Below are 12,979 nucleotides of genomic sequence, written 5' to 3'. Positions count from 1 at the left end.
ACACACACACACACACACACACACACACACACACACACACACACACACACACACACACACACACACACACACACACACACACACACACACACACACACACACACGCGCGCGCGACTGAATTCAGTTTATTTGTAATAAATGATGTTGCATACAGCCATTGCCGGTCAACGATGCGTGCATGCAGTTGTTTTCGGGTGTTGGTTTGAATCTGTGGCGGCGGCGGTGCCTCTGGGCAACGTGGCAGGTTGCCAGCCAACTCGATCACATCACCCAGGCCACTGCGAGTGTGGCTGTTAGTGAGTGATGGGAGTGAGAGTGAACCACCCAGTAGGCCAACCAACTAACCAACCAACCAACCACCGCACAGCCCACAACCAACGGGCAGACGTGTCGATACTTGGGGGTTGCCTGAACGACGAGCTGTGCTCGCACAGCGACAGCCACGGGAGCGAGGGACACACGCACATCAAGACGTGCAGGAGAACACGGCAGAACACCAGTGGAGGCGTGCAGACTTGCGTCGTTAAACACGCCAAAGCCGTCCCTACAACACGCCGCGTTGCACGGCGACTGGGAAGGGTTGTTGCCTGCAAGCACCAAGGTGCAAGTGCGCGAGCACCCACCATCTCCACGTATCCGACCGTTACTGCCCCCGCTACGACTCGGACACGCGCAGCCAACCAACCTCCACCAAACAACTAAACACCCACATCCAAATATCGCGCGGACAACCACTGGTTGGTGTTGCCTGGCAAAGGACACACCACCCCACACCCCCGCGCGCGCTCACTGAACCATCCAGCCATTGGTCACCTCTCACTCACTCACACACTCTCTCCCTCCCCACTGCTGTGTGTGCGTGCGGAACAAGCCAGCCACCCGGTCAACAGCAACAACACTGCCAGCACCAGCACACACAGGCTGCACGTTTTTGTTGTTGTGGTGGTGTTGTTGCATGGGGGGACGGATTGCTGTCTTGCTTCGACGTCTTCTCATTTCCCCACGTCCTGCCAGCGTTGTTGCTGCTGCTGCCGCCCAGCGTGCGCACCTTTGCATCGGCCTGCCCATCACCGAGCCACATCTTGCATGCGCCTTGGCGCTGCGACCGTGAGTCCTTTCATCACTCGTGCCGTTGCATCACAGGCTCGAGATCACAGCAATTATTAGTTTGAGGGTAGCGAGCCAACACCCTCCGGCCCACAGCGTTCGCTAGGTGAGACGAGTGGCTGTGTGTGTGTGTGTGTGTGTGGCTGTGTGTGTGTGTGTGTGTGTGTGTGTGTGTGTGTGTGTGTGTGTGTCGCTGTGGGCGTTGCTGTGGACTGCGTCGATACGCACCCACGCGCTTGCCCGTTGTTGTGGCCACAGATCATTCGGTCTTGCGTGTTTCGTGTCGATCGTGTGTCATGCACCTCTGTTTGCGCGCGCGCCTTTTTGTTTCTCGTGGCGCGTTGCTGGGCAGTGCACCAGCGTTGTCGTGCTGCATGTCACGGCGGTTATGTGCATGTCTATGTGTTGTGTTGTGTGTGCGTGTGTGTGTGTGTGTGTGCGTGTGTGTGTGTGTGTGTGTTCATTGTTGTGTGCTGTGAGTCTTGTACCTCCTCCTTGTTCCCCCGGATTGCAGCGCACCCTGTGCTCATTCATTCATTCATTCCCTCATCACTTCTTTCCCCTTCCCCCCCCCCCTTCCTTCTCCTTCTCCCCTTCAACGTCCACCGTTACTCGCGGCCCATTTTGCATGTTGCTCCCCAAAGCTCACCCACCCACCTGTTGTATTGTGATCCCTCACAAGGCGACGACGACGACCACCACCACTACCATTTTCGCGTCGACCACCACCACCACCACCACGACTCCCCTCTTCCTTCCTGCCACCACGAGGACGGCAAAGGACAACAACAACGACGTCGCCGACGATTGCCATTGTCGGGCGTGCACTCGCTTCTCCCCGCACGCCTCCGTTTCGCAATGTGCAACAGCAGCAGAGCAGCAGCAACACGTGTATCCCTTTCCCTCCTGGACTCACCACCAGCAACAGCAGCAGCAGCGGCAGCAGCAGCAGTCTCTGATCACGAGCGTAAGCAAGGCAAATCCCGGCATCACCAGTGTTACGCCCACCACCACCGCCAGCAGAAGCAACACGCACACCCACGCCGCTGCCCGATCAGGCTTCGCGTGCATGAGCAACGCGATCAACCACATCGAGCCAGCAAGGTCAACTCCCCGACAACAGCACACCGCCCATCAGTCGCACACCCCCATTTGAGGCGCCCATCGTGCCTGCAGGCACGCACGCCTTTCCTTACTTCGCCTCCCATCCTGCCGATTCCACTCCTCCTCCTTCTCCTCCTCTGCTGCCTCCATCCCATTTCCACCACCGCCACCAGTAACGGCACGAGCCAAGGTCTGTCCGTCTGCGCATGTGTGTCTGTATCTGTGCGTCTGTGTCTGCGTCTGTGTCTGTATCTGTGCGTCTGTGTCTGTGTCTGTGTCTGTGTGTTTGGGTTACATTATTGAACTGTGTTGTGGGACCGCAAAGTCAAATCTGCATGACGATGTGCAACTTTTGAGAATTCAACACTTGTGTGCATCTTTGCTTTACAGCAATTGGAACGACAGGCTTTCCCGGCACCAACTCCACTCGTGACACGGGTACTTGCATGTCTATGTGGTTGCGCGCGCGCGCGCGTGTGTGTGTGTGTGTGTGTGTGTGTGTGTGTGTGTGTGTGTGTGTGTGTGTGTGTGTGTCGTCGTGTGTGTGTGTGTGTGTGTGTGTGTGTGTGTGTGTGTGTGTGTGTGTGTGTGTGTGTGTGTTGTGTGTGTGTGTGTGTGTGTGTGTGTGTGTGTTGTCGTGTGTGTGTGTGTGTGTGTGTGTGTGTGTGTGTCATTGGGGTGCCGTGACATTGAGTGAGTCAACCCGACCATTTCTCACGGCTGCATCATCTGCGTTGTGCTGCGACATGACAGGCCTGAGCGTTGGCGTATTCCAGGAAGAAGAGCACACACCGCCGTTTGTCTACTTTGCCATCGGCGCTGCCTCCTTCATTCTCTTTGTGGTACGTGTATGTGTGTGTGTGTGTGAATAGGTGCATGTTTTCCTCCCCTTCCCAACTCCATCACAAGACTAACGCCCCCCCCCCCTTCACCACGCCCGCCTTTCCACACGTTCATGCACATCCTTTTTGTAGGCTGTGGTCGCGATTGTGGTGATGGTGAGGAACAACCAATCCACACGGCGGGCAACGCGTGCACACCACGAACTGCGACAACTCCGAGCACAGCGACAAAGGCAACAACAGCAGCAACAACAACACCACCACCAGCACCAACAGCAGCAGCGAGGCGAGGGCAGACATCCACTTGCAGGTGAACAGCAGCACTGGATCAACGCATTCAACACGCATTCTGATGCAAACGAGGTTGTGCTGGAGGAAGGAAGGAAGGCTGCAACCATGCATGCGCTCTTGGGGACAGCACCAGTCACGGGGATGGACACAGGCACAACAGCATCGATGAGGTCTGCCCTGCTCATGCAACACGAGCTGCAAAGACCGCCCAAACGGCTCAATGACAGCAGACGGAGGCGAACACGCGAACACACACGAGGCGACCGGCAGTGTCATGACGCAATGCAACAGCAACGACAACAACCATGCGATTACCACCCCGACACATCGACGCCAACACTACTGCCGCCACCACATGCTGCGCGCATCTTCAGTGATGCAACGAACGACGTGCTGCTGCCGTCCTTCACAGCCTGCGCAGACCCGAGTCCTGCTGACGACGAAGGCGACCAGGAACGATGCCTGCAAGCACGAAACGCGGTACGTGTGTGCGTGCGTGTGTGTGTGCGTGTGTGTGTGCGTGTGCGTGTGTGTTGGGGTGCGACTGCGTTCTGCGCTGTTTTGCGTCAATGTGCGTGCTGTTTGCCCATGGTCCACGTCTGCAGCAGTGGTGTATTCCCCGAAGGTTCACATTCCCCCTCCCCTTGCTTCTCCGCTTGCGCTGCATGACAACACCCAGAAACGCCGCGTGAGTGAGGCGCCAACAGCATTCACGTGCGTGACAAACGCATCACGCCACAGCTCCGACACTTCCGTACGTCGTCGATATTTTTGCTTATGTTATTTGCCTGTGCGCCCATTGCATGCGCGCTTGCTTGTTTATGTCAGCTCTTGTGTGTGTGTGTGTGTGTGTGTGTGTGTGTGTGTGTGTGTGTGTGTGTGTGTGTCTGTGTCTGTGTGTGTGTGTCTGTGTGTGTTTGTATGTGCGTGTTTATATGTGTGTGCGTGTTTATATGTGTGTGCGTGTTTGTATGTGTGTGTGTGTTTGCATGTGTGTGATTCTCTCTCTTCTAACACAAATGTACGCACACATTCGCGCGCATCAGGTGTTTACGAAGCTGCCCAAGCTGTCCTTGTCAGGCAACGACGACTCATCACAGTCGCAGTCGCCCTCCCGTTCGCAGTCGTACTCGCAGTCCACGTCCATGTATGGCGGCAGCAATGACCCAGCGGTGCTCACCCAGTTTGTGCGCACAGAGCAGTGGATGATGGCGCCACTCCCAGAGTCAACCCCGCCCTCGTCGCCCAAACACAGCAGCGACAACACCCGTCGCAACGATGATGACAGGCACGATGAATGCGGCCGTCGTGAGCGCAACAACAACAGGCGTGAGCCAACAGCCGTTTCAGCGGCAGTGACATCGCCAGGTATCGCCCCTCCATCGTACAACCAGCCCGCAGTCACATACGAATCCCTGCGCGCATCGCTGAGGCGCACTGGCGACCATCGTGACGGTGACGACGACGATGACAATGGCAGCGATGGCATGCACGTGGCTGACGCGTACGACGAGCCAGTCGACGCCGCCTGCAACAATAGCCCACTGCATACACACCCTGCACCGCCACTCCCGGCCCTCCCAGACATGCTCTTGCCAACGCGCGAGCAGAAGAGCGATGGCGGTCACGCGACAGCCGCGCCCCCTTCAACGGCACAGCAACGGCGGCTTGTGCGCTCCGCGGCCACCAACGACCTGTCGTGCCTGCAGGCAACGCCAACAGCCGCAGCTTCAGTGCACATGGAAGGCGGCGAGCACGCAGCCATCCAGCACCGCATTGCAGCGGCGGAGGCATCTGAATCCGAATCCTCGCTTGCATCGTCTTCGCTGTCATCCCTGCCACCGTGGTCCAGCATCATCCTGGCAGTGCCCCCACTCCTGCAGTGGCAGCAGCAGCAGCAGAAGGAGGAGGAACAACAAGTGCACCAACAGGAGCAGCGCGATGGGTGGGTGACAAGCGCCCACACTGTTGTTGCTGGTGCTGATGACTTTGAGCACGACGATGATCACGTTGACGGGGACAGTGGCGGTGCTGGTGGTGGTATTCGTGCAGGATTTGAGGAGCAGGTTCAGCAAACGCGTCGCACCCTTCGCTTTCAACCGGTGTCAGACAAACAAGGTGTGCAGCCGCCACAGCCACCACGTGCGAGTGCCGAGGCCAGCCACGCAAGTGCTGGTATCATCCAAGCCGACATCGTCAACGACAGCAGCAGCAACGGCGCTGTGCACGATAGCTCATCTTCACCCCGCCAACACCAGCACCAACAGCCCTGCCAATCGCTCCACCACCACAGCCACGGCTACAGCCACGACCACGACCACGACCACAACCAACAGCACCGCCAACACAGCCGTCCCATTGAGCATGTGATTGGTGAGCGGCTGGCACACGTCCGCCCTGCTGTGCGAGCAAACCTCTCCACGCTCGCACTCGCCATCCAGCGCCACACCGCAACACGCACGTGTTCCCCCGCCACGCCCACAGCAACAGGTCGGCAAAGCACGACCACCACGACGACACCGGCACGAAAGACACCTGCAGTGACCAACGCAACGTCGCCTCCCCCGCCACCGCACGTGCAGCTGTCACAGTTCTCGCCGTCGCCGTGCAATATGAGAGGCACGCCTGCGACAGACAACACCTCCGTCAGCCGCGTGTGCGCGTATGCACCGTCCCCAAACGACATTGGCGGGTTTGGGCGCACGCTTTCCACCCCTCCAACCCACAACCAACGGCCCACCACCCTCGATCCGATTGCAGAGGTACGGGCGAATGCGTGCGTGCATGTGTGTGCAATGGCGTGCTTTTGTGTGCAGTGTGTTTCTGTGACCATGTCCTTGTGTGTGCATGTGTGTGCAATGTCGTGCTTTTCGTGTGCAGTGTGCATTCGTGTGTTCAAATGTGCTTGTGTGTGTGTGTGTGTGTGTGTGTTTCTGTGTCCATGTGCTTGTGTGTGTGTGTGTGCATTCGTGTGTTCAAATGTGCTTACTTTTCACCATCGGCAACACCCTCTTTACTCACAGCGTCTTTTGCTCATTGTACACAACCACACAAACACAAACACGTGTGCCCATCTCACGCATGCATGCTTCACTGGCATTGTCCAGGACACTCCAATCGATGGCCGTTCCCTCATGCACTGCAAGCCAAAGTTCGCCGCCTTCCCCGACATGCGCGAGCTCATGATGCAACAGGACCGCCCACGTGAGTCGTCTTTCATGGTTGCCTGCAAGCAAGCATGTTCACACATGCACGCGGAGGGTGTGGAAGGACCAAAAAAACATGCATCTATTTCATATACTCACGCTCACCCTGCTCCCTGCACACACTGCGCATGTAAAATACTGTCACAGGCCATCACACATCTCGCGTGTCCTCCGTTGCGCGTGTGTATGGCGTGAGTGGATGGAGGAAGTGGCCAGACAACAACAACAACAACAGCAGCAGCAACAACAACGCACAGGACGCACACGTCGCCGCCAGAAATGACGCACACACTGCAGCAGGTGTGAATGTGTGTGTGTGTGTGTGTGTGTGTGTGTGTGTGTGTGTGTGTGTGTGTGTGTGAGCACGTGTATGTGTGTGTATTTATTTATACATGTGCGCGGTTACTCTTCTCCTCTTCTGTTGCCCATCCAAGCCGCTCACGTGTTCTGTACGTCTCCGCATCCCCTCCTCCCTCCTCACCCTCTTTGTCTTTCAACCGCACGTGACAATGACAGATGCCCAGTTTGTGCCGTTTCGGTACCGAATGCAGAAGCTTGAGCGACAGCACGCCCGCAGGGGTGTACCCGGTGTTCAGACGTGGTGCGCGCTGTTTGAAAAAGTGTACAAGTGGGCAGATGGCGTGGCATCGGCAATGGTTGCAGGCCATAGCGATGGCATCAGCGGTGCCACGAACTTGGCAGATGAGCATGTGGTCACGGTCGAAAACAACGAGAACGCTTGCGAACCAGAAGTGCTGAGCGGCGCATCTGAGGGTGTGGAACTCGGTCTCAATGTGCATGGTGGTGTGAGCGGCAACGCTCAACCACGACAGCGCCCAGCCCAGCCCGTTGCCCTTTAATTCGTGTCTGTTTGTGTTTGTGTGTCTGTGTGCGCGTGTGTCTGGTGTGGTATGTGCGCGTGTGTGTGTGTGTGTGTGTGTGTGTGTGGTTGTATTCGTCTTGGTCCTTGTCTGTCAGTCTTGTCTAAATTGGTTTGACGATCATTCACATGTGTTATTTTCATACGTGTTATGTTTCCCGACTCTTCCTGTGTTGTATTCCTTCGCCCCGTGCTTCTTGTTATTTCCTCTCGCCATCTTTTTGCTTGCGTTGCGCGTGCATTGTGCCAGCACGCTCTGCTCCCATGCCCTGTTTGTATGTATGATATCCTTGGATATGTATGGCTGGAGTGTGACTTTCTCACATCAGCTAGAAGTATGAAGTCTGCAGTGGCAATAGAAAAAAACAGAGAAAGACACTTCTTTTGTTTCGTGTGTGTGTGTGTTGTCATTCCCACTGACGTCAAACGTTGTTTAGCTCCTTTATTCTCCCATCAGATCGAAGCGAGGAGTGAGAGTAACGTGATTGTCGGTACGACCAACCTGCTGGCAATGTACATCATGTGCAAAGTAAACATTTACGAACAGGAGCTGGCATCATGGTGTGTCTTAAAACATTGCAGTCGATATGCACGAATGACAGACAATAAAACATTCCATAAAGAAATGGTAACCATGCTTGTGTTCACATGTGCATGCACGTAATTTGATGAGTGAGAGGTGCGAATGACCTGATGACAACAGCCATCACCATGTCCCAATACAAAGGCGAAGAAGAAGAGGAATGCATCCAACGAAGATGGATAATGTGGCGCGGAAAACCCACATCGCACCATGTCACCACGTCACAGATGTGTACGATCAAGGTTCTCTTTGCGGAGGTGCACATTGAGAATGAATTGCAATGATGACCTCCTCATCAATCATCGAAACCTTTCATATTCGGGTGAGGGAGAAGAGCAAAAGTGTTGTGTTTCTCACCTTCTCCCTCTGTCCTGTTGTTTCATTCACAAAGAATGCATCCTTTCATCGTTCTGTTGTGTGTTCAGCCGAGATCCAGAAAGCAACTATCACGCTTGCTTGTTTGTGACACACACACACACACACACACACACACACACACACACACACACACACACACACACACACGCTCCCACAATGGACAAATCACAGCGTTTTATGTACATGGTACGTACAAGCATCATAAATCTCACAGGTCAAATCACCCGCAGCCCCGCTGGCAACATCACGCAGCAGCCCACCCCCATCTCCATCACTCTTCCCCATCAGCCAACGATGGCATGTCGTCTGTTGGCGGCGCCTCAAACAGCGCTGCCAATGTATCTGCAACACGCGCGTTGTGTGTTGTGTGCAAGGATAGAGAGTAAACGAACTCGTGAGTTGGATAGGGGAGGGGCACACAAGGACATGGGCACGTATCGCTTGTCATTGTTTCCTCACACACACGCACGCACACACACACACACACACACACACACACACACACACACACACACACACGCACACACACACACACACACACACACACACACACACACCTGCGTCGAGGCCCAGGTCGAGTTGCAGATCCGCAAGCAATGGCGGCGGCGCCGCCAGCGCATCGCCACCGTCTGCTTCCATCGTCTGGTCCACCACATCATCATCATCATCATCATCATCATCATCATCATCATCATCATCATCATCATCATCATCATCATCATCATCATCATCATCATCATCATCATCACCAATCACATGGCTCGCGTCTTCTTGCTTGGCATCCACGATGGGCGCCACCGCTTCCGTATCACTGGTGCCATCAGCCTCAGCCAGCATCGTCGGTGGCGGTGGTGGTGGTTCCATCCACTCCATGCCAGGGGGCGGGGCCACTGCCACGTCAGCATCCATGTCACCGTCACCACCACCACCATCGCCACCATTCAAGTTTGTGACTGCGGCACTGGGGCTGTTGAGATCGCGCTCAAAAGCATTGAGAGCATCAGGTGAAATGTCTTCAAGTTCAGACATGTGCGTCGTCACGTCACCGCTGCATGCAGGCAACAAGGGTCGTGTAGGTGTTGTGGAGTGGGCGAGTGTGCATGTGTGAGAGTGATGGCGTCGTGGTTTGGTTTGGAGAAGATGCGAGGTAATGGAAAAGGTCACGCAGAAGTCACACACACGCACACACACACACACACACACAAGCAACAAAGACACATAGGCACAGACACACAGACATACAGACACACAGACACAGACACACACACACACATACATACACACACCTGGACAGGGTGATGGTGTCTGCATCAAACGATGTGCGATGATCTTGATCACGAGCCCTGTCTTCGTCATCCACTCTCGCATCCGTCTCCAACAAGGGTGGCGGGGGCGGCTGTGCAATGGTCGCAAGCACTTGCGAATCCTCACTGCTCTCTTCCGGCAGCTGTGGCGGGGGCGGCGGAGCAAGCATCAACCCGTCATCACCATCCCCATCATGCTCACCACCATCGTAGTCGTCGTCATTCTCGCTCAGGAACACATCAGCGGTTTCAGACATGTTCTCGCTGCCACCATCACCCTTCTCTCCATCGCCATCAGGCATGATGTTGTCGTCCGCATCAGGTGCTGCCAGCGCCAGCGCCAACAACTTCTCGACTTCATCGTCATCGTCGTTCGCCATGTCCGCCCTGGTGAGTGGTGCAGCAACGTCCTCCCCAAGAATGCCTGCAGGCAACGCAGACGCTGCGTCAACGTGGCCGTTGTCCGCGCTGTCGGGCCAATCCGTGGGCGGAGCCAACACCGTACTGATCAAGGCGTCAATGTCGTCATCATCCTCATCATGATCATGGCTGATATCACCATCATCTTCATGATGATGATCATCATCATCATCATCACCATCATCGTGCAAGTCCAATTCCAGTGTTGGCGGTGGCGGCACGAGCAACGCGTCAACATCAGCAGTGAGAGGTGCAGCTGCTTCCGTGCACAGTGGCGGCGGTGGCGGCGTCCTTGTTTGTGCTGGTGCTGTTGCTGCTGGTGCTGTTGGTGCTGGTGCTGTGGAAGGCGTCTGAGGGGCGGACGGCTTTGCGCCAGCATCGTGTTTCTTGTCTTCATCTTCTTTGCCCTGCCGCTGCTCTGCACGGCCATCGCCTTCATCACCATCATCGTTGCGCTCGTCATGCCCATCACCCGTCGTCGTTCCTGTACCGCTCTCGTAGACCACCAGTTCATCCCCTTCGTCTGTTTCTTCCGCTGCCCCGTGACCTTCCTCATCCTTCTCTCCATCCTCGTCTCTCTTCTCATTTTCCTCTTCATGGTCATCATCGGCATTGCTCTGCGACACATCAACATCGTCGTCGTCCAGGCTGACAGATTGCCACGACAACCGCCCCTCGCGCAACGCATCCAGCCGCTGCTGCTGCGGTGACGTGGGGTGGTCGCCACCTGCTGGTTCGGTCGTGGTTGCTGCTGATGTCGACGTTGTTGCTGTCGTTGGTGCCGGCGTGTTTTCGTCCTTCCCCGCCAACAGCGCCCCTGCAGAAGCAGTGCTGTCCTCACGATTATCGCCAGTCGAAGGTGCTGGTCCCACACCCCCTCCATTATCACCAGCGTCATCGCCAGCGCCATCACCAGGTGTGGGAGCAGCGCTTGCACGCTGCGACTGGTACGTGGACGATGATTTGCTGTGCCGAAGGCTCCGAGCTTTGCTTGCACGCATCATCACGCTCGCCTTGCGTTGTATGGTCCATCGCAACGTCCCGCCCTCATCTTCGTCATCATCATCATCATCAACAGCAACGATACCAGCAGCACCGTCGCCACCATCATCACTTGCACCGGTTGCTGGTGAGCGCTGCGCTGATGGCTGTGTGCTGGTGGTGTTCTGTTGCTCTGTTGTCTCGTCATCACGCACCGGGCTCCCACCGCCATCGCCAACATCACCCGCGGTACCATCACCCTGCTCCGCGCCTGGGAGCACGCTGCGTCGGGCCTGTGTGGGCGTTGCCTGTGCAGACGACATTTCGTCCTGTTTCACCCGAAGGTCCACGAGGTTTCCGCGATGTTTCTCGAGTCCGGAATGCAGCACGGGCTCAGAGATCTTCAGCCGCCTGTGGTCGTTGCGGGTGTTGTGTGTGTGTGTGTGTGAGTGAGTGAGTGTGTGTGTGTGAGTGAGTGAGTGAGTGAGTGAGTGAGTGAGTGAGTGAGTGAGTGTGTGTGTGTGTGCAAGTGACAGCGAATGGCTACGATTCTTGAAGTGGTTGGCTCTTCACAAAACAAAGCAGCACAGCATTTGGTGCCACGTGTGTTCACCTGAGCAGCATCTGTGACGGTTCACACGCATAGGACATGCCCATGAATCGGTCTTCATCCGTCTCAACCTCCGCCCAATCGAAGAAGTGACGCAATGTAGTGCGCAGCTGCGGGTGGTGTTGTTGTCGTGCGAACAAACAGACACATCAAGCAAGTCAGAAACGAGAAAAAAAGTGCATGCTCACACAGATACACATACACGGACACACACAGATACACACACGGACACACACACGGACACACACACGGACACACACACGGACACACACACGGACACACACACACACACACATACACGCACACACGGACACACGGACACACACAGATACACACACACGGACACACACGGACACACACACACACGGACACACACGCACGCACACAACCAATCAACAACATCTCTCACCTGGTGTTTGTGCCACCACGCCTTTGGTGTTGATTCCCGCTTCAGATTCAACTTCTCAATACCCCAGCGGTCAACATGCTTCGTGCTCGTGCGGTGTTGGCTGACAGGGCGGCGATGGTGTTATGGCAATGCGTTGGGGGGGGAGCGGGACAAAGCGTAAGGATGGGATGGAGAAAGCACGATGTGCGTGTGTGTGTGCTTGTGTGTGTGCTTGTGTGTGTGCTTGTGTGTGTGTGTGTGTGTGTGGTTAATCAGAGGGTGATTCGCATTGTGGTTTTCCGCACAACACACACACATGTACGCATGCGTACGAATGCGTACTCACGCTTGGATGGACTTGAGCTGGTTGTACATCATGCGCAGCTTCTCAAAGTTGACGAGGCCTGACGGTGGCGACGGTGGAGGTGGTGGAGGTGGCGTGCAGAGAGAAAATGGTGATTAGCAACTCGCAGACACACAGGCACACAGACACAGACACACAGACGCAGACACACATATACAGAGACGGACGCAAGGAGAGGCACGGACAGACACGCACACAGACAGACACAGATAGACACACAGACACACACCTACACTGCGACGCACCGTCAATCTTTGATTCGTTTCCCTCGTGCATGAACGCGAGATCCTTCATCAGCAGCGGAAAGAACGGCACAACGGGCGGTGTGCTTGCCATCTGAACAACAATGACACGGGCGAGAGGGTGACAGAAATGAGGTGTGGGGTGGGGGTAGTGGCGTGACCAGGAAAGAAGAAAGTGCATCGTGAGACAGCCAGCTGACCACGTGAGGGTGTAAATTAGTCCACACACACACACACACACACACACACACACACACACACACACACACACACACACAC

The 12,979-nt window shown here is 55.7% G+C and overlaps 3 protein-coding genes across 3 annotated transcripts; 2 read left to right on the top strand and 1 right to left on the bottom strand.

Annotated features, from left to right (window-relative positions):
- The first annotated feature begins 173 nt into the window (after window positions 1-173).
- On the top strand, window positions 174-948 carry PTSG_13075 (uncharacterized protein). The gene has a single exon (XM_004988109.1). The coding sequence runs from the start codon at window positions 304-306 to the stop codon at window positions 700-702; it is 399 nt and encodes a 132-aa protein (XP_004988166.1). The 5' UTR covers window positions 174-303; the 3' UTR covers window positions 703-948.
- Window positions 949-3,509: 2,561 nt separating this feature from the next.
- Window positions 3,510-7,410, top strand: PTSG_10630 (uncharacterized protein; the record flags this gene model as incomplete). The annotated part of the gene is made up of 6 exons (XM_004988108.1): window positions 3,510-3,514; window positions 3,719-3,824; window positions 4,024-4,098; window positions 4,391-6,106; window positions 6,452-6,548; window positions 7,067-7,410. The coding sequence occupies 6 exons, from the start codon at window positions 3,510-3,512 to the stop codon at window positions 7,408-7,410; spliced, it is 2,343 nt and encodes a 780-aa protein (XP_004988165.1).
- Window positions 7,411-8,548: 1,138 nt separating this feature from the next.
- PTSG_10629 (uncharacterized protein) lies at window positions 8,549-12,796 on the bottom strand (the record flags this gene model as incomplete). The annotated part of the gene is made up of 7 exons (XM_004988107.1): window positions 8,549-8,733; window positions 8,949-9,439; window positions 9,678-11,507; window positions 11,710-11,816; window positions 12,116-12,215; window positions 12,441-12,498; window positions 12,704-12,796. Coding segments are annotated over 7 exons (2,750 nt in total), but the record flags the coding sequence as incomplete, so codon positions are not given.
- Between the last annotated feature and the right edge of the window lie 183 nt (window positions 12,797-12,979).

The sequence above is a fragment of the Salpingoeca rosetta genome (assembly GCF_000188695.1).
Source record: "Salpingoeca rosetta unplaced genomic scaffold supercont1.38, whole genome shotgun sequence".
Classification (NCBI taxonomy): Eukaryota; class Choanoflagellata; order Craspedida; family Salpingoecidae; genus Salpingoeca; species Salpingoeca rosetta.
This window is presented reverse-complemented; position numbering and strand designations above follow the sequence as displayed.

Bases quoted from the DNA above. Each gene is read 5' to 3' on its own strand.
- PTSG_13075 (XM_004988109.1), top strand. From the start codon at position 304: ATGGGAGTGAGAGTGAACCACCCAGTAGGCCAACCAACTAACCAACCA.